The sequence below is a fragment of the Sinocyclocheilus rhinocerous genome, unplaced genomic scaffold (assembly GCF_001515625.1).
Source record: "Sinocyclocheilus rhinocerous isolate Xijiao unplaced genomic scaffold, SAMN03320098_v1.1 scaffold1247, whole genome shotgun sequence".
Classification (NCBI taxonomy): Eukaryota; Metazoa; Chordata; class Actinopteri; order Cypriniformes; family Cyprinidae; genus Sinocyclocheilus; species Sinocyclocheilus rhinocerous.
Window position 1 is genome coordinate 51946 of NW_015630573.1, and position 20975 is coordinate 72920.

Here is a 20975-nt window from a genome sequence, read left to right on the forward strand (position 1 = left end):
GGGGGGGGGGGGGGGGGGTATCTGATGGTAAAATACTATATATATATTTACTATATAGTATATCTCAACCACTTGATTGCTTGTTTCGTCAAAAAGCATAATCTATATTATCGCCCAGCGATAATATATCCAGTTAAAGTCCAGTTAAAGCTTTAACAGATAATAAGTCCAGTTAAAGCTTTCATTTGCACTGAACACTGAAGAAAGACCTCTTAGGTTATGCGCATAGTTTATAATAGTTTTAATATGTGCCTCATTCTGTCATCTCCATATAGAAATAAAATAAGCAGCTCCTCTTTGTGAAATTACAGTTAACCTGCCATGAATTGCATCAGGGACTGAAAGCAGTAGCCATCTTTTGAGATGGTCTCAATTCAGCACTCTTTAAAAGTTATCTTAATTTGTTGAATAAATACATCATAATTAATGCAAATCACTCTCAAACATCCAACAGTCAACAGAAATTTAATTCGTTTCTACAGTAAATACCTTTGTCAATGTTATGGAGTCTGTGCACCAAACTGTGTCTATCACATTTCTGTACAGTTCAGTGATCAGAACTGCCTCTGTTTTGAGGTTTAATTGTAATCAAATGGTTGTATTAGCAGTTAAACTCCCACACAAGCACTCACAGTGCTGATAGAGGTAAGTAGTTTGTGATAGCTGTGGGTGTTGGAGCTGGCAGAGCTGTGATGTCAGGCTAATAATAACAGCTGTGCTGGCCTGGATTCGGCTCAGAAAGGGAGACTGCACAGCAGGGAAGGGTTATCTGTATGTACAGATGCATACAGGAAGCCTGTTTGAATTTGTGTTTTTGTCTACAAACATTTGTGTTTGTAGTGCATACTGTATATGTTCATTCATGTGCATGCTTGGTAGGGGTGGGCAATATGGCAAGAATATCCTATCACAGCTTTTTTCAGGCAAGATCACGATCCACAATTTCCTCACCATTCTTTTTCATGTTGGTTTTTAGACTATTTTGCAATACTAAGCAGTACAGGAAACTTAATTTCCATATTTAAAAAACATGGCCATACAAGGAAACAAAACATGAAAGAAAAAAAGAATGAAAGACCACTGGGTTGATATGACCAGCGGTGGACTCTACTGAAGTCCTACATCTGTCATCTAGAATGACTCTTAAATGTGACGTTAAATGTTAAGGTCTCTCTGATGGAGATGCACATGCAAACAGACATTAAGGAGTGAGTCAGTTGACTAATAGTTATACTTACTGATTTACGATTATCATTTTTGAATGATTCCCAGTGTCTTTGTAAATCACTAAAGGGGAATTCGCACTTGATATTGCAGCTACAAATGGGATTTAATTTTAGTGAGGTTTTAGAGAGGCAATGTAACAGATTTGATCAAAGTGCTTGATTAACTTTATGCAAATTGGCAGTGATGTCTACTAATGGAAGATCATGTGATCTGCTACAGTGGATGCTGCGTTTGAGACTGCAGTGACTTAATGCTTAATACTTTCTCCAATCCCAGTTTAGTATACAGACACAGTGCAGTGATTTGTTAATTGATTTCACTAAAAAAAGTGTAAAAAGTGTGGAACTGTGACACAATCAACACAAATTTCTGCTTGATATATTAACATTAACTTTACCAAGTTTGGGGCAGAACTTCTGTTTGACCAACCAATGCCAAATGGAGGGAGTGTGGTAAAAAACTATATTTTTGCAATTACAGTATGTTTGGTAATGCTAGTGGTGCAAAAGTTACAAATTTCAGCTTTAACGGAAAAAAAAAACACCAAAATATTTTCTCACATGCTGTTTCAAACATGTATGCATTTCTTTATTCTGTGGAACACAAAATATATTTTTTGGGGGGAAAAAACCCATACAATGACTTTAATTATATGGGCATAAACCATTTTCTCACATGCTGTTTCAAACATGTATGCATTTCTTTATTCTGTGGAACACAAAATATATTTTTTTGGGGGAAAAAACCCATACAATGACTTTAATTATATGGGCATAAACAGTTGTAACATTCTTCAAAATATCTTCTTTTGTGTTTCACAGAAATGAATAAGTGATATTTTCCCCACCAATTATTTGAAATGGGCATCTGAATGAACAGAATCCCTAAAATGATTCAGACTTCCCAGTTCTACAGCTGAATCCAAGGTAATATGGAAATATGAAAAATCTCCTTTAGGTTTTATCTAAGTCTGCATTTCCCCTATATTTCCTGTATGCTGGTAACCTTGATGTTTCATGCTCTGAACACCAGAGAGCTTGTGCTGACATGAGAATATTCAGTAGCATTCTCTGCAGTAGTTCAAACCCTCCTCCATAAATCAATACACCTATCCAGCCTTCTGTTAGGTCTCAGGCAGCCTTTCCAGGAAACTCCAGCAGCCTCCATATTGTCTTTCTGGAGGTCTTCTCACCCATTGTTTTGGCCCTAAGGTCTTGGTCCAAAAGGGTAGAAAAATAGTTTTGCATGTGTGAGGGATATGTTTTGAAATCGCAACCCTGTTGGAGAATGCTGAATTTTTTATGTGGATTTTAAGGCACGGTATAGTACAGGGCTGGATGCAAACTGACATCTCTCTCTTTTCCTCGCTTTATTTCTCTCTCTCGCTCTCGTTTCTGATTTGGTTAATAATTTAGTTAAGTATGGGAGTGACCCCATTCCTGCAGTGGTTCTGACCGAGTTACTGGGACAGTATGTGTGCAATGCATGCTTGTGTGGATTGTACATGTGAATTGAAACATTTTAAATATGTTCAAGAAAACACAACTAAGATATGCAAATGTAACCAAGATCAAAATTTAACGATATGCAACCTGCTACATTTTTGCAACATTATGAAAACATAAACCTTGCATAATGCAAAACATATTAAAGGTTGTGCGGATTAATATATTTGTGGAAACCGTGAGAATAAGTAACCCTCCAAAAAAAATTCCCTCCAAAATTAAAATTTGCTGAAAACCTTCAGGCCATCCATGATGCAAATTAGTTTGTTTCTTCATTGGAACAGATTTGGAGAAATTTAGCATTACATCACTTGCTCACATGTATGCAAGTGAACGATGCTGTCAGAGTCCAAACTGATAAAAACATCATAGTAACCCACAAGTAATTCACATGACTCCAGTCCCTCAGTTAACATTTTGTGAAGTAAAAAGATGTTTGTAAGAAAAAAATTCAAAGATTTGGCCAAAATATCAGTCCATAATCCATAATAATGTTTCCTCCATGAAAAGTGAAATAGTCCATCCCCTGTTGTCCTCTCACATCAAAATCCACCAACTATATGTTGGCTATTTTTGCTTGTAAACAGTCCTTGATCTGTGCATATCTCTCTCCTGATTCAGACAAAGCGACTTTTTCATTGGAGAAGCCAATATTATGGATAGAGGACTCACATTTCAGGCAGAAGCAACAGTTTAAAGTTAAAAACATCTTAATGATGAATTTGATTATTACACACGTGTAGCTTTTCGCTTCACAAGACGTTAGTTGATGGACAGAGTATGGATGGAGTTGAGGATGGAGTTGTTTGGATTACGTGTGGATTTTTATCAGCTGTTTGGACTCTCATTCTGATGGCACCCATTCACTGCAGAGGATTCATTGGTGAGCAAATCATGTAATGCTACATTTCTCCAAATCTGTTCTGATGAAGAAACCAACCCATTCACATTTTGAATGGCCTGAGGGTGAGTATATTTTCAGCAAACTGACATTTTTGGGTGAACTAGTCCTTTAAGGGAATAGTGTAAATGTGTTATCATAACCTTCTCATGACTTTAAAATGTTTTTGTAGTGTAGTTATGCTAGCAGGGTCCTTCTGACTTTGTCACAGGGCTATATTGTGTTGGTAGAGTTTGATTCCGTCATAGAAGGTTGCATTGTCAGCCTTGTGCTTTCAGGTTGAATTTGAGGATGTGAAAAAGGGCACTTATAATGTCGGTGTTAGCCTTGTCCTTTTAGGTTGAATAAGAATTTAAGTTAACGTGTTTGCATATTTTGTCAGTAATTCTGGTGTGCTTTCCCATATTTCTCTGTACACTCTTAAAAATAAAGGTGCTTAAAAGGTTCTTCACAGCGATGCCATAGAAGAACCATTTTTGGTTCCACAAAGAACCATTCAGTCAAAGGATCTTTAAAGAACCATCTCTTTCTTACCTTTTTATAATCTGAAGAACCTTCTTTTGCCACAAAGAACCTTTTGTGAAACAGAAAAGTTCTTCAGATGTTAAAGGTTCTTTATGGAACCATTTAGACAAAAAGGTTCTTCTATGGCAATGTGAAGCACCTTTTTTTTTTTTAAGGGATAGTTCACCCAAAAATGTCACCCAAGTTCTGTCATTAATTACTCACCCTCATGTCATTCCAAACCTGTAAGACTTTTGTTCATCTTTGGAACACAAATTAAGATATTTTTGATGCATTCCGAGAGCTCTCTGACTCTCCCATAGATAGCAAGGATCCTTACACGATCAAGGCTCAGAAACGTAGCAAGGAGATCGTTAAAATAATCCATGTGACATCAGTGGTTCAACCATAATTTTCCGAAGCTACGACAATACTTTTTGTGCGTAAAGAAAACAAAAATAACGACTTTATTCAACAATTTGTCTCCTTCACGTCACCCTATAGCGCCATTTTGGAGAGTATCACATATGTAAGAGAGCTCTCGGAATTCATCAAAAATATCTTAATTTGTGTTCCGAAGATGAACGAAGACGACATTTTTGGGTGAACCATCCCTTTAAGAGTGTATCAGCTGGGAAAACTGTATGTTGGTTCTTTTTTTGGTGGGTGTGTATTTGTGTGTGTGCCCTCCGGAGCATTGGTTAGTGAGTATCTACTTCCAACTATTCACGCAGAGGAGAGTCTTCTGCTTCAGTGATTCAGTGCGCATGTGTGTGTATGTGTGCAAGTTCACCTAAAGCGTTCACAGGTTTGTTATAGGATTTAAGAATTCTGAGGCACAAAAATAGACTGTGACCTAAATTTGAGAAGTTAACTATAAGAGTTGACATGCAACTCTGAGCTACAGCGCTCTGAGCTACAGCGTCTCACCCACCCCTTCCTGAGATGGCCTTTCTTTGTGTCGTCGTGTATGTGAGAGCTATTTCTAATTCATTTTACACTGAGAAACATTAGCAGATGCTGAGTGTAAGCTCAGTGGATGAGATGAAAATGGAAAAAGCCTAATGAAATTAATTGTATTATATTTCAATTATGTTAATAGAATTTATTGCATTTAATGACATATATACACAAAAAAAAATTTCAAAAGTTTTTTTTTTTTTTTTTCAAAAGACATAATTATATTTGGCAAGGATGCAATAAATTGATCACATATAACGGTAAAGATATTTAGTATAATTTTAGAAAGATTTATTTCCAATACTGTTATTTTAAACTCATCATCGGTTACTTATTCTCACGGTTTCCACAAGTATATTAATCCGCACAACCGATTTTAATGTTGATAACATTAACAATAAGAAATGTTTCTTGAATCAGCATATTAGAATAATTTCTGAAGGATCATGTGACACTGAAGACTGAAGTAATGATGCTGAAAATTCAGCTTTGCCATCACAGAAATAAATTTTATTTTAAAATAAATTAAAATAAAAGCATTTGTAAATTGTAATAATATTTCACAATATTACTGTTTTACTGTATTGTGTTCAAATAAACGTAATCTTAGTATACACATGAGAGACTTTTGAACAGTCGTTTAATTATTTGCAGTGAAAAGGCTGACATTTAAATAATTCAGTCACAATGAAAGCATTGAAAATACCTTTTAAAAATCCATATCTTTTTTTCTTTATTTCCATATCACTGAACACAAGCCTATCACTGGCCTAGAGTCTCCAGCAATTCAAATGGTCATCACACAGGGCACTTTTATTATATAATTTTTGGTCTGTGTGCACAGGCAGACAGATGTCTTTAACCATTAAGTTAAGTTTTTAGTGTCTCACTCCATGTGGGCCTTGTTTTTAAATTCAAATTTAAACATGCATCTCAGGATCCCGCATTCTGTTGCGCTTCTGTTTCTCTATAGGTGTGAATGTAGGTCACTGATGCTTATAGTCTCTCTCTCCCATGCTCTTTTGCAGCTTTCGTCTGAATCATGCAAAGCAGCTTCAAACATCAAACAGATTTGCAGGAATATCCATGCGCTGAAGGGAGAGAGATGGAGCGGCTGTGTGCTTGTGTGCGTGTGTGAGTGTGTGGGTGGAGAAAATGGAGCATGAAGACCTCCTCATCTCCTCTTTTCAGCGTCTAAACTTACAATCATCACAGACTCACAACCAAACACACACACACATTTACATAACTATCTAAATGGGGACATTACATATACTTAAATTGTTTTTACAGATAGTTATAAATACAGTAACCAAACCCTAAACTTTTACTTTTAGGAGGTTTTAGGAGATTTTGTCAGGTTTAGTTTGCTTCTGGGTACAATTTTGTCCCCAAAAGAAGTCAGTCCACACACATACAACAGATCTGATATGTGTCCAATCCACATCAGATACTGCCCAGCTAACAAAAATTATGTTCTAAAAATGTTTTGTTAACATTCCCGTTAAGTTATAAATATGTTATTTCTGAATGTTGTCTGAACACTCAAAATGTTCAGTTTTTTGTTTTAGAAAAGTTTTTCTTGGTTATGTAAACTTGAAACATTCCATTTTATCATTATGCACACTTTATATACGATCTAAAACAAGTAGTAACATTTATAAAAAGGTACATGTCCATTTCAGGGGGGGGGAAAGTTCCATAAACAATGTATAAATAATGTTTTTGTGTTAAAGTTTTGAGAACATCATTTAAGACCAAATTATCAAAGAGAACATTATTAATAACTAGAACTTTGAACAAATATTCCATTATTGTTGCTAGAACCTTTGTTCCTTTGCCAGAACATTAGCCAAAATTCTTAGCTGTGTATAGTCATGTATGATAATTACTGTAAAGCTTCAAAAAACATACCATAAAAGTATAATAAAAGTATTGTGTAGTAAACTTTTGCGCTATATTTCAGGTCTTCAGTAGCTTTGACTGAATGTTAGAAGTGTCCCTCAAATGTTATTTAAAAAAGCATGTTAGATAAGCATCATAAGCTATAATCAGACAGACACTTAGACAAACATAAAGGTATAAATACTAGCAAATTTTCTAAAGCATACACAAGTGATACAGAGATTTGACTGTATATTATGTCTGTGCTCTCTCTTCAAAACGTACGCTCAAATACACTGAAATTCTGTGTTATTTCATTCGAAATCAGGTTTGTTTCTTTATATTTCTAAATACGGTTTGATTCGGATCAGGATTCTGGAAGGTCAATGTCATTACCGTCAGTAGTATTGATTAGCAGCAACTTGTCTCAGCTCATAAACTTTGACCTTTCCTTCTTCTCTTCAGTCTGTCAACCCCAATTTAGCAGCATGTAACTGAGGCAAACATAATTCTCTCTTTGTCTTGCCCTCCAGTCCTGGGATATATGTACATGTGTGTGCACTTAAAAAGATTGTGGCTGATTTAATGGGTTTGAATAGAAACAGTTCATAAATCCATACCTGAAGTAAACGACACACACACACACACACACACACACACATTAGTGGCCATATTGATTTTTAATCTATCAGGCTCTCAGCTCTCTCTTCATGAACTGGGCTGTGCTCTCTGGTTACCATGGCAACGGGTGACACGAGTGAGGTTTCAGCAGAAATTAAATAGACAGAAGGGGAGTGAGAATGTCTCTTTTTTTGTTCTGTCCAGTCAAATAAAGCAAAGAACCTTTTATCAAAGTTCATTTACATGGGCGTGTGTAATTTCTGCAGCAATATCATCACCAAATTGCAAAGAAATAATGACTCTTATCAAACAGGTTTCCAGAACACTTTTCCTGCCTGCAGGCCCTCATTTTTGAGGAAATCAACATACAAATGACATAGTTGTCTTCTTGATACTTATTTCACAGTGTAAAAGAAGTATCAGCAGATAATAATAATAATATTCTTTATTTTCTGTAGCACGTAAATGTTACATCTCAAAGCGCTTTACATAAGCAAGTAAAACAACAAAATACACCATATGAAGATTATAAAATAAGCAAGAAGAGAAGAGATGCATTCAAAACACTTAAAAGTAAAATTATATAGAATTAATACCAAAAATTCAAGTAAAAGCTACCCTAAAGAATTGAGTTAAGGCAAGATTTAAAAATCTTTTCTTCTACAATCTATTGTAAAATAAAAATAAAAATAAAAAACTTCATATTTCATACACAGAGTTAGTTCACCAAAAAATGACAATTCTGTCATAATTTACTCGCCCTCAAATTGTTCCAAACATGTATGAATTTCTTTCAGCTGTTGAACACAAGAAGATATTTTGAAGAAAGTTGGTAACCAAACAGTTGACGGTAGCCATTGACTTCCATAGTATGGGAAAAAATACTATGGAATTCAGTGGCTATCAATGACATTTATAAGCTACATATTACAGATGCGAAAACATGTTTAATGTTAATTCCTGAATTATTAAAAGTTTCCTTTTTGCTGAGTTTAAATAGGCCAGACTATACTCCACTTGCCAACACATCTGGTGTTTTTTTTTTTCAAGCAGTGTCTGGTTGGGTATAAAGGGTAAAGAAAGGTCTCAGCACACTGAAACTCTACGGAACAAAAAAGCGGGAACCCTGCTGTCAGACTAATGCATTATTCAACTGCAGGCATTCCCTTAAAATGGCCCAGGAAGGATCCTCTCCCCTTTTGTGATATACTACTCATGCATCTGTGTATCAGCAGGCTGGTGTGCGTGGAAGCTGTGTTATTTTGTTAAGGCCACTCTGTCTGTTTCTGTCTTTCAGGCGGTGTACCTGCAGCAGGCGGAGGTGAACAGGGAGAAGGTGTCCCCCATGCACCAGAGCAGCATTGATGGAGTGGAGGACATGTCCACGCTGGCAGAGCTCCATGAGGCCGCCATCATGCACAACCTTCATCAGCGATACCAGAAAGACAACATCTATGTAAGAATCTTAGAGACGCATGACTGCACGAAGGTCCTTGGGACCTTATCATCGTTATTATTGTATCTAACTTTGCTACAAATGTCTTCAGGTTTGTTCTGTCCCCTTATAAACAGTTAACACACCTTAGATATTTTAATCTAAACCACAGTGAAATTCCCTATAATGTTATTGTTAAGCCATATGATATTTTTTCTGCTTTTGTCTGTAAAGTCTCCTCACTTGTTAGAGGCCAAAAGTGTATGATCGGCAAAAAAGTGAATGATCCTTCTGAATTTTAATAGTGTCATACATCAGAGGTCAAGTTTATCAAATCAATTTAAACTTAATTTAAATAAAATAACACAGAATCACTTCCAACCGATGAGTTACTAGGCCAGCTAAACTTTTGACTTCACCACAGATTGTTTTTATTTGTTGTATAAATAATCATGTCTAGGCTTGACAAGATTATTTTAGATGCAAATTTTTTATTCCTTAACTGATTCCTAAATTAAAATTACTAAAGCTAAACGAGAAATGTTTGGGATCAGCACGATTTTTGATTCTAAGTACTTTAATACTTTTACTCAGCAAGGACAAAAAGTCAAAAGTGACAGAGTGTAGAAAGTTATAATGATTCAAAAGATTTCTGTTTCAAATAATTGCTGTTCTTATGCAAATATTAAGCAGCACAACTGTTTTCAGTGTTGATAATGATAATAATAAGAAATGTTTCTTATTAAAACAAGAAATGTAAGCTCCGAGCTTATTCGCATATTGTGTGTAAATGTTTCAGCATCTGCTTTTATTTCCATTGTTTAAAGTGTCTGTAACAGCATCCGTGTGTGTGAGAGAGACAAAGCGTGAAATCAAAGAATAGGCCCTCAGGGCATGTTTAAATAAATGTGTGCCACTGTAGGGTCTTACCGATGATGTTGACAAAGAGAAGGGTCATGTGATCGGGTGGTGGGTGCAGGCTGGAACCTTATTGGTCTAAACAGAGCCATACATCCAGACTGCTGGTTTAGAGTTGTAGCCTGGAGGGAATGATATGACTCACTGTCTGCATTATGGTCCAAACATTCCAGCTTGACCTTTGCAGAATCCATAGAAAGAGACCTTAAAGCCAGTAAATCCTTCTTTGTAAGGATTGACTGGGACAGAGACAAGCATACTGGAAGTTTTCAGCATGATTACACAGCTTTTATATATCAGATTCTTTTTAATCTTCCATCATACTGGTTTTAACTAACCCAGAGCTAGTGATAACGTGATAAACTTAACTGAAGACAGAAGCTTAAAAATATATTATTAAAAAATATGTATTATGTGGTGTTATGATTATATTATTTTAAATTAGAGATTGTAAAGGGATAATCCACCCAAAATGAAAATTCTGTCATCATTTACACACCCTCATGTTGTTCCAAATCTGTATTAAGTTTATTTATTCTGGAACATAAAATAGCATAATTTGAAGAATGCTGATAATCAAACTGTTTTGGTCATTGACTTCCATTATATGGACAAAATCTACAATGGAAGTCAAAGAGAACTGAAACTGTCTATCAACATTTTTCAAAAAAAAAAGTGTGTGTACTGTATATATATATATATATATATATATGCAGAAAAAATGCATACAGGCTTGGAACGACACAAGGGTCAGTAAATGATGACAGAATTTTCCTTTTTGGGTGGAGTATACCTTTAAGAGGCTTTTTTTTAGGTCTCTTAATGTGTTTTTGATGCCTATATTCTAAAGGTGTTCTAATCTTTCAGAAAAACTTTGGCAATTTTCAAAAAATATTTGAATCAACTATTACATAAAACCCTAATGCCTGTGATTCAGTAGACACTATATCATACAAAATAAAATATTGTTTTTCACACACAAAATTTATAATTAAAATTATAATTTATAATGGCACTAAATTCTGATTAGATGAGCCATCCTCAAAAAAAGTCATAAAATAAACAACTTACCTGTAACCACAACTAACCACACATCGGTTTAAATCTTTACTAATAAAACTACATTACTTTGCATATTGCCCAGACTACTACAATTTATCTAATTGTTTGGTATTGTTTTAATATTTCACCACAAATAAGTGCCATTTTATAGAATGCTATAAAGTCTCAGTCCCTGTGTCAGAGGTAATTACTAGCAACAGTTGTGAACATGACCTGCCCTGTTTACTTCACTGCAGAGGGACAAAAGCATCCGACAGTCATCTACACCCAAAACACATCATGCAATCTAAACCCATTTCAGAGTATAGTCCAATAACCTGCTTGAACAAGTGAGATAATAGCTGTATGGTTGTTTATCTCGGTATATTTGTGCTGGTAATGAAATGGGAGACACTGTATGATAAATCAGTCTAGTTCTCATATGCAATACAGGAAATTATGTATGGATGTTTCTACGATTAGCGAAGGTCAGTGTAATGCTTTTTATTAGTAGAGCTGGAATAAAATTTCACTATCAGTGTCTGAAAATTGCTTATATAAATTTCCCTGTCATTTGAATAAAAAATAAATTGTTGATCTTGCTGTAGACTGCAGATTTGTGTCATGTTGTGCTCAGTGGAGTGAATGTGAAGGGTCTCTCTTATCTTGGTAAATGGATACTGTAATTCACCTTTCCCAGGATGCATTGCATTGCTAGCATCTGAGGTTGATGACTGATAGCAGTGGTTATCTGATTTATCTGAGACACCAGGACATGGTCGACCTGAATGAGAATGACTCTTCTCTCTAGCGCCCTCTTGGGGCAGTAGCAACAAAATATTTTTTTGTAAGGACAACATTGACACAATTTCAGATCCACAGATAATATACCGTGATTTTTTTTTTGTCCATAATGTTGTGTCTAGATGTGTTTGGCACCTCTCCAGGAATCTAGTAATGTCTCAATTTAATCTCATCACTGCTGTTGCTAAGATCAGTAAATCATATTACTGCCAGTCAGCTTGGGTGTTGTTAGCCACAGTATATGAAAATTACAATCACACACCCACACATAAACACATTAATAAAACCAGCATCTGCTAATGCAGTCAATATTAAATTAGATGGATTTATGTTGTCACAGTGCTCATAGATAAGGACAAACATCATCCACAATCCTCTCACGACCCACTGGCACAACCAGCTGTGAAATATGAACGGATCACATACTGATTATTGAACTTCCTTTGAAATTTCCCTTTATCTGTGGGTATAAATTAAAATATACACTGATCACAAATGTGTGTGCATTTGTTTCAATATGCTGGTTTTGTTGTTTTACTGTTTGCTGGCTTTATTATACTCAATACCCCTTAACTTGCTGCCACTTTTTCCTCTATCTCTCAGACTAACATAGGTTCTATCCTGGCGGCCGTGAATCCTTATAAGCAGATCAGAGGACTTTATGATCTCTCTGCAGTGGAGCTGTACAGTCAGCATCATTTGGGCGAGCTGCCACCACACATCTTTGCTATTGCCAATGAGTGCTACCGCTGCTTATGGAAGAGACATGATAGCCAATGTGTGCTGATCAGGTAATATAAGTTTATTTGATCTTGATAAGCAGACAAACTTGCAGAACATGAAATACAGTGAATAGGAGATTTTCAGTAAAATGTGCTCATAAAATGCTAAAAGTTGTGACTGTGTATTATTCATTGGCTGGAATTAGTATGACGATACAAAGCATTTATCTTTCACTCCAAGAATGATAAGTAATGATAATTATAACCATAAAAATTTCAAACTTCCTATTAGCACGCACTGAACAAATCTTTGCCATTTTAAATGGATTTCTTCTGTGGAGTGATTCATTTAAACACCTCTGATTGGTTACTGAGTATAGTAACAACAATTAATCAACAATTTTCTATGGCTGTAATTGTAATTGTGCAGTCTTAGTCACTATTATTATTTTTTATTATTATCATTGTTATTCGATATATTATTATCAACCCCCGAACAGCACGTTTTACTTTACTTTATGTAAAACTCCTTTTAAAACTTCCATACATTTACATAGAAATGAAAAAAGAAACAGTTCTGTCTGACAATATGGCATGTATTATAAACAAATAGGCCCTTGTGTTTTCTAGAGATATCTCTATCTCTTCTTACTGGAATGTAGTGATTTTTTTGTGTCAATTTTTATCTTGTTTTAAAGCACGTAGGTAATGCGAGGAAGGTTTGGAATGCTTTTGGTTTTACTCACTGAAGGAAGGGGATCCATTATTAGATATTATCTTAGTTTACTAATCTCATTTGTGTTAAACCTAAAGGCTGAGTTTGAGCAGTTGTGGCTTTAGACCTTTGCCACAACTGCTATCAGATTTCACAGCATTGCTAATTCAATCATGGTAACACAAATGTCAGTGAAGGTCACAAATGAATGTGTGCATGCGTGTTTACCAGTGGTGAAAGTGGAGCTGGGAAAACAGAGAGCACCAAACTACTGCTACAGTTCCTGTCTGTCATAAGCCAAAACTCTGCCGGGACGCCGCCTACAGAGAAGAGCACACGCGTGGAGCAAGCTATCGTACAGAGCAGGTAAAACACATTCCTACACACACACACAGCCTAAGCATTTTCATGTGCACATACAAATCCACAAAGTTTTTTTTTTTTTGCAGCCCCATCATGGAAGCATTTGGAAATGCCAAAACAGTCTACAACAACAACTCCAGTCGCTTTGGGAAATTCATTCAGCTTCATTTCTCTCAAAGCGGGAACATCCAGGGAGGATGCATCGTCGACTGTATCCTCCTCAGAGCACACATGCTTTAATACATAGTTTTTCTATACTGAGACAACTTGACATTTACAGATGGTACCATACCCATGTGAAAAAGAAGTGTGCTTAATTGTATTGAATGTGCACTTGCAGTGTGCTTTTAATCTTAAAAGTATATTTTTAAAAAACTTGCAGATGATATAATATAATATTATTGAAATAAAAGGCTACTTATTTATACTTGAAGAAAGTACAACTTCATGACTGTTTCTTAACACATTTATATACTTTTAAAAGGTGCACTTTGTAAAAATGTCAAATTTAAAGTTTTACCTGCTGTATTTAATATTACATTTAAAGTTAATTATTTAAATGTGTTAATTTGTGATTTGATCATTACAAATGTGTAATTAGTTTTACATAGGTAGGTAAAAAAGCACTCTGAGTTCAACTAATTGCATTAATATAAATTTAAACTATAAGACATTTCCATTTAATTTGCAAATAACATGCAATTAAGTGTCAGAAAATCCCAGTTACCATAATCACATCAACCATTTAAAATTTTGCCAGAGATTGAGTATTGTCCTCTAGTGTCATTTTATTAGCATAGGTTTTCTTTTTTTCCCATAGAAATGAATGGTTAACTTGGTAACTGGGATTTGTTTTTCCCCATGCTTAAACACATTCACCATACAGTGCACTACAAGCTGCTGTTTCAAGTGTCTGCATTTCCCTTAATTTTTGGCCCATCAGATTTACTTGAAAAGGTAAACCTTTCCATCGGCTGCTGACTCTCTATGATCAACTGTTCACAGTATAAAACAAGCCATTGTTCTGTTAATACAATTTGGCATTGGATATCTTGTCAAAGGCAGAATCACTCCGCCATTTTGCAGAGAAAGAGTGTCTGCCAAAGTGAGATTCTCGCCCACTCAGCATCTGTGATCTGATCTGTGTTCCAGAATCGAGTGGTAAGGCAGAATCCAGGGGAGAGAAACTACCACATCTTTTATGCTTTGCTGGCGGGGGCCAGCAAAGGCCAAAAGGGTGAACGAATACACAATGCGCCTGAACACACATGCATTTACACACATTCACAAATGCAGATGTGCCATCATCAACCAAAATACACTGAATAATTAGATATGTCCATCTCTTTTTAGAGACATATTTTCTGGAAGACTCCCCTGAGTTATTTCACTACCTGAGTCAGTCAGGATGTGTAAAGGACCGCAGTCTCGATGACAAGCAGCTTTTTGACGATGTCATGGTACAAAAAATTTGAATAGACTTTTGTTGATCTGATAATTAACATTTTTGAGGTGAATAAAAATCTAAGTGCAGCATGATGATTCATGCTCTTTTTCTCTTTTCGCCTGCAGGAGGCTCTGAAGGTCATGGAGTTCACAGAAGAAGAGATCAGAGATATGTTTAAACTGCTGTCTGGAGTTCTGCAGCTTGGCAATGTGGAGTTCATGACAGCAGGGGGCGCACAGATCACCACCCAACAGGGTGAGAGGTGTCATTCATCACTTAATAATAGAGAGACTTTGCTAATATGCAGTGCTGCTGGGTACTAACTGATTACATGTAGTCTGGATTACATAATCAGATTGCAAAAATTAAGTACGTTTTAAAATGCTAATGATCAGATTACAGTTACTTTTTTATGGATTACATATTATTCACACAATGGCATAAGTAAGTTATTCATACTTTATTGATTCACCCCAGTTCTTTTCTTCTTCTAAATGTTCATTTCTAAATGACCACTTATAAATATGAGACTAATAATTATGCAAGTTATTAAACACTGCCAATGGATAGCTGTGAAATGTCTTCATCATATCCATAAGTATTTTATCAGTGTATTATTGGAAGTCTGAACAAAATTATTTAAAACCTGGAAGACTTCGGCTAATGAATGTCATGTTCATATGTTTATTACTGTTTGTTCATGCAATGTAGGGATTCCCAAGCTTTTTTATGAGCTGAACCCCTTTGATGTAAAATATTTATTTGATGTACCCCTGAGATTTAAATAATTTAGCAACATATTTGTATGTTCATTTTAATTTGACACATTTATGATTTCATTAATTTATTAGCATTTCATCAACATCCTACATTTTTTTCAGAAACCTAATGTAATGTTTAATGCATTTTATGAAATTGATAATATTGATCTTTTTTTATCAATATGGTACACAATAATTCCGTTCAAGTCTATGTGACGAATGAGTTAGGTCAAAAGTAAACTAAAAGTAGTCAGACTACATGACCTAATTTGTGTAATCCAGATTGTTACAATTTTTGTCATGTAATTTATAATCAGTAATGGACAACAGTTCATAAGTAATCTACCCAGCACTGCTAATACGTGTTTGTTAGTAAGTCTCTTCTCTGTTTTCCTGCAGTTATCACTAATGTGAGTGAGCTCATGGGTCTGGACAGTTTTCAGTTGTCTGAGGTTCTGACCCAGCGTTCCATGATCCTCAGAGGAGAAGAGATCTGCTCTCCACTCACAGTGGAACAGGTACAATCACACATACATTCTCATATTGATATACTTTTAAAAAAAAAAACTTACATAGTTTGGCAGTTCTTCTCTTCTGTCTCCACTTGATCAAAAATGGGCATTTTCTTTTATCATGCTTGATTGACAGGCAATAGATTCCAGGGATTCGGTTGCCATGGCGCTTTATTCTCAGTGCTTCTCGTGGATCATCATGCGAATCAATCAGAAGATAAAGGGCAAAGATAATTTCAAGTCTATTGGAATCTTGGACATCTTTGGTTTTGAGAACTTTGAGGTGTGAGGCCACATGGATCACATGTTCATGCACAGACACACATTTTTATTGAGATCTAACCCAAGTGTTTGTTTGTTCTGAAGGTGAACCGTTTTGAGCAGTTCAACATTAACTATGCTAATGAGAAACTTCAAGAATATTTCAACAAACACATCTTCTCTCTGGAGCAACTGGAGTACAACAGGTAAAGACTGGCAACCGTGAGTGCATGAAAGTTTGTTCTTTTATTAAATGTCTATTTTTACATGTGTAATGCATCTCATAAGTGCCCGATCACCTGAACAGTTATTAAATATGCAATTTAAGCATCTAACAAGATTATTGTTAAGTTTGTACAAGTTTTGTGTACTACAATTGTGTGGTACAGGGAAGGGATTCACTGGGAAGCCATTGACTGGATGGACAATGCAGAATGTTTGGATCTGATTGAGAAGGTAAACCAGTTATGGTCAGCTATCAGGAACAGTTCGGTTTAATTAGTCCAGCTGCCACATATTTATACATATATTTTATATTCAAAGTTCAGTTTGATTATTTACAATAGTAGAATTTTTCAGCTTTGTATTATGTAACACTTATTTGCTGTCGTGTTTGTGCAGAAACTGGGCATGTTAGCTCTGATTAATGAGGAGAGCCGATTTCCCAAAGGCACTGACTTCACCCTGCTGGAGAAACTGCACAGCAGACACTCTGTGAGTTAAGTTCTTATCACACAAAGACATAATACTATTCAGCCAAGCATTTACAGTATAACATGAATAGCATATTTTTCCACAGACTAATCCCTATTATGTGAAACCCAGACTGGCAGACCATCAGTTTGGGATAAAACACTATGCTGGAGAGGTATATGAAATATCCATCTGTCTGTCTGTATGTCTATTTATCTCTCTGTCTGTCTTATTTCTTGATATTTTTTGTTTTCCTTTTTATAGGTCTTATATGATGTGAGGGGGATTTTAGAGAAGAACAGAGACACATTTAGAGATGATATACTGAACATGCTGAAGGATAGTAGGTAAGACGCAAACACACAAATGCACAAGCTCACACACACACTGAGGCAGTTTTGTTGTGTACAACTTATTTCGCACTCTCATTTAACCTGTGAGTTATTCTCTGTGTGTGTGTGTGTGTGTGTGTGTGTGTGTGTGCAGATTGGATTTCATCTATGACCTGTTTGAGCAAGTGAGCAGCAGAAATAATGAGGAGACCTTGAAGATGGGCACAGCAAGAAAAAAGCCCACTGTCAGCTCACAGTTCAGAGTGAGATAAAACTCCTATATCAAGACTTTTAAATAATAGACCTAAAATTGAACATGCTAAAGTGCTGCATGTTAAAACAATCAGGAACTAAGTCACTAGTCATACAACCCTGTTTTTTGTTGACATTTTGCCTGCAGTCCTTTCTGACGTGTCAATGATTTAAAACATTTGATTGGTTGTCTCTTCTGTCTCTCAGGACTCTCTTCATGCCCTAATGGCCACTCTCAGTGTATCCAACCCCTTTTTTGTGCGTTGCATCAAACCCAACATGGACAAGGTGAGAGCAGTCACATCAGCCAATACAAATGCAATTTATATTCCACACATATTATTCATTTTAATAATGCATTTTTTTTTTGGTTCTGTAGACCCCAAACAAGTTCGACCCAGATGTGGTTCTCAATCAGTTGCGGTACTCTGGCATGTTGGAGACGGTGAAGATTCGCAGAGCTGGATTCCCTGTCCGACGCACCTTTAAAGACTTCTTCAGCAGGTAAATGTTAAAACGCATACAGGTGCATGAATTTTTGTTGGCTCAGGTTTTCTTGCAGACTATGATTTAGTGGTTGTATGCATCAGGTATAAGATCATTCTGAAGGAGAAGGAAAAGGCAGCTGTGGCTTCAAATGGAGATGAGAAAAAGAAGAGCACAGATTTGCTCACACTCCACGACAGGACCAAAAAGGAGTGGCAGATTGGGAAGACCAAGGTGAGTGACCTTTGACCTCTTGCTTTATCGCTTCTCAATTGATAGTTATCTTTTTCTGTCTGTGAGGTTATAAAGATAGACTCACACATGGACCTTTTCTGTCATGAATGTGCACTTGTTATGTTTGATTGCACTAACCTGATATAATTTTTGACCCCAAGGTGTTTCTGAAGGAACCTCTAGAACAGAAGCTGGAGAAGCAGAGAGATGAAGTGCGAAGCAAAGCTGGACTGATCATACGAGCCTATCTTCTGAGATATATTGCAAGGTGTGTGTATTTCTTGGTTTTTGCACAGATTTACTTAGATTACATTAGGTATAGTTTCCAAAACATTTTCAATACACAACATTTCTTTAATGTCATCTGCCCCTTGTTATCTATATGGCCTAGCCTGTCCTGATGATTTTTTATGATCATCTTGTTTTCTTCAGAGTTAATACCAAAAATATTTAAATATACACTACCAATCATTTTTTGTGTTTTTGACAGAAGTCTCTTATGCTCACCAAGGCTGCATTTATTTGATAAAAATATAGTAAAAACAGTAATATTGTAAAATATTGTTACATTTTAAAATAACTGTTAATAATAATGAAAGCAAAACTTACAAGAGCAAGTTTTTCATACTATATATACTATATAAGTGCAAGTGCCTATTCTTTACCTGTTAGTGCTCATCTAGACATGACAACAAGTAGTGTCTTAGTGACAGCTTTAATAAAATACTGATCTCACAGTTACTTATTCTAAGGGAACTTGAACTGTGTACTCACTACAGAAAGAACTTTAAGAAGGCTCTGGACAGCATTCTGACCATCCAGAAGAACTACCGCGCACATTTCTATCGAGGTCAGTTTCAACGGAAACGCTCAGCTGCACTTGTTCTCCAGAAACACAGGCGAGGGCAAGTGGCAAGAGGAGTCTGCCACAAACTACGAGAAGAGAAGAGGAAGAAAGAGGAGGAGGAAAGGAAAAAGAAAGAAGAGGAGGTGAAGAAAACAGAGGGAGACCATGAAAAGAAAAATGAAGAGGAAAAGGAAGGAGAGAAAGCAGAGGTCAGTGACTTTAACATTCCTTTTAAAAGCTCATAGACCATGCATACTAGCTGTGTATATATTTTAGGGCAAAAAGCCCACCGACCTCTTAAAGTCACCATTGGGGTGATTAGTGTCACTTTGTATATCAAGTGATCAACATTTTTAAGTTAGTCTTATCTTATTCCAAACTTTGAAACTTTCCATCATGAATATGCAATATGTATGTTTAGCTAAGCTTTTAAATGCGAGTTTGTCTGATTATGCTGATTGATTGTAATTATTGTTGTCACATAGCTTTGTCTTTATTCTGTATGAGCCCATTACTGTCACATAAGAAAAATGCTTTGGTAAATCATAATTATGACATAAAAAGTTACAATTATGACATTACAAGGTGTAATTATGACATAAAATTTAATATTATGATAAAAGCATGATATAAATGTAATTGTGACAAAAGTCATAAGTACATGATAAAAAGTTGAAATAAAAAATAAAAAATTATGAGATATTTTTGTCATAACTATGACTTTTTTTCTAATTTTGACTTTTTCAAAATTTTGACTTTTAACTCATAATTATGACTTATGCCACATTTGAGAAATGCATTTGTAAACCTAAGTTAAAGTCTAAATTACGGCATAAAATCTTTATATCATAAATGTAAAATTATGATACAAAAAGTCTAAATTATGACATACTCTTTATGAGATAAAAAGTTGTAATTCTGAGATTAAAAAGGCATAACTATGACAAAATATTTTATCATAATAATGACTTTATATCTAATAATTATGAATGTTTATGATTTTTTTATGTGTAGAAACTAGGTTACCATGCTTTTCAACAACATTTTTAACAGACAAATTATAGAGCAACGTTTTATTCTTAAAGGGGTCATATGATGCGATTTCAAGTTTTCCTTTCTCTTTGGAGTGTTACAAGCTGATTGTGCATAGATAAGATCCCTGAAGTTGCAAAGACTAAAGTCTCAAAACCAAAGAGATATTCTTTATCAAAGTTAAGACTCTGCCACGCCCCCCTAAAACGGCTCATTCTAACACGCCCCCACATATCTACCCCACTATGTGGAAATATTTGCATAATCCCGCCGCAAATGTGCACGCAAAGAAAGAAGGCATGGTGTCAGTAACCGCAGTTAGTGTTGAAGCAACCATGTCAGGGAGACGCTGTGTGTTTCAGTGCGAAAGCAAAAGCACTTTATTTGGATCACTTACAACAGAACAGCAATGCATTTTATGGACGACCGTTTCGTGAACCTAGGAGAGGAGGTAATGCGGAATCAGCTACTGTCAGCGCGCGCGAGCAAGAGAGAGAGAGAGCGGTGTGTGTGTGTGC

The 20975-nt window shown here is 35.7% G+C and overlaps 1 protein-coding gene across 1 annotated transcript in view; it reads left to right on the forward strand.

Annotated features, from left to right (window-relative positions):
* Positions 1 to 20975, forward strand: part of LOC107740578 (unconventional myosin-X-like) — a 55818-nt gene that overhangs the window by 24142 nt on the left and 10701 nt on the right. Inside the window, exons 3-23 of the mRNA XM_016553042.1 lie at positions 8900 to 9058; positions 12404 to 12591; positions 13469 to 13603; positions 13687 to 13811; positions 14544 to 14557; positions 14753 to 14837; positions 14954 to 15060; positions 15173 to 15302; positions 16208 to 16326; positions 16457 to 16603; positions 16687 to 16787; positions 16971 to 17037; positions 17203 to 17295; positions 17381 to 17449; positions 17539 to 17621; positions 17761 to 17869; positions 18066 to 18146; positions 18238 to 18362; positions 18449 to 18578; positions 18740 to 18846; positions 19358 to 19634. Of these exons, the coding sequence (XP_016408528.1) occupies positions 8900 to 9058; positions 12404 to 12591; positions 13469 to 13603; positions 13687 to 13811; positions 14544 to 14557; positions 14753 to 14837; positions 14954 to 15060; positions 15173 to 15302; positions 16208 to 16326; positions 16457 to 16603; positions 16687 to 16787; positions 16971 to 17037; positions 17203 to 17295; positions 17381 to 17449; positions 17539 to 17621; positions 17761 to 17869; positions 18066 to 18146; positions 18238 to 18362; positions 18449 to 18578; positions 18740 to 18846; positions 19358 to 19634 (2451 nt within the window). The remainder of the gene's footprint in view (positions 1 to 8899; positions 9059 to 12403; positions 12592 to 13468; positions 13604 to 13686; positions 13812 to 14543; positions 14558 to 14752; positions 14838 to 14953; positions 15061 to 15172; positions 15303 to 16207; positions 16327 to 16456; positions 16604 to 16686; positions 16788 to 16970; positions 17038 to 17202; positions 17296 to 17380; positions 17450 to 17538; positions 17622 to 17760; positions 17870 to 18065; positions 18147 to 18237; positions 18363 to 18448; positions 18579 to 18739; positions 18847 to 19357; positions 19635 to 20975) is intronic.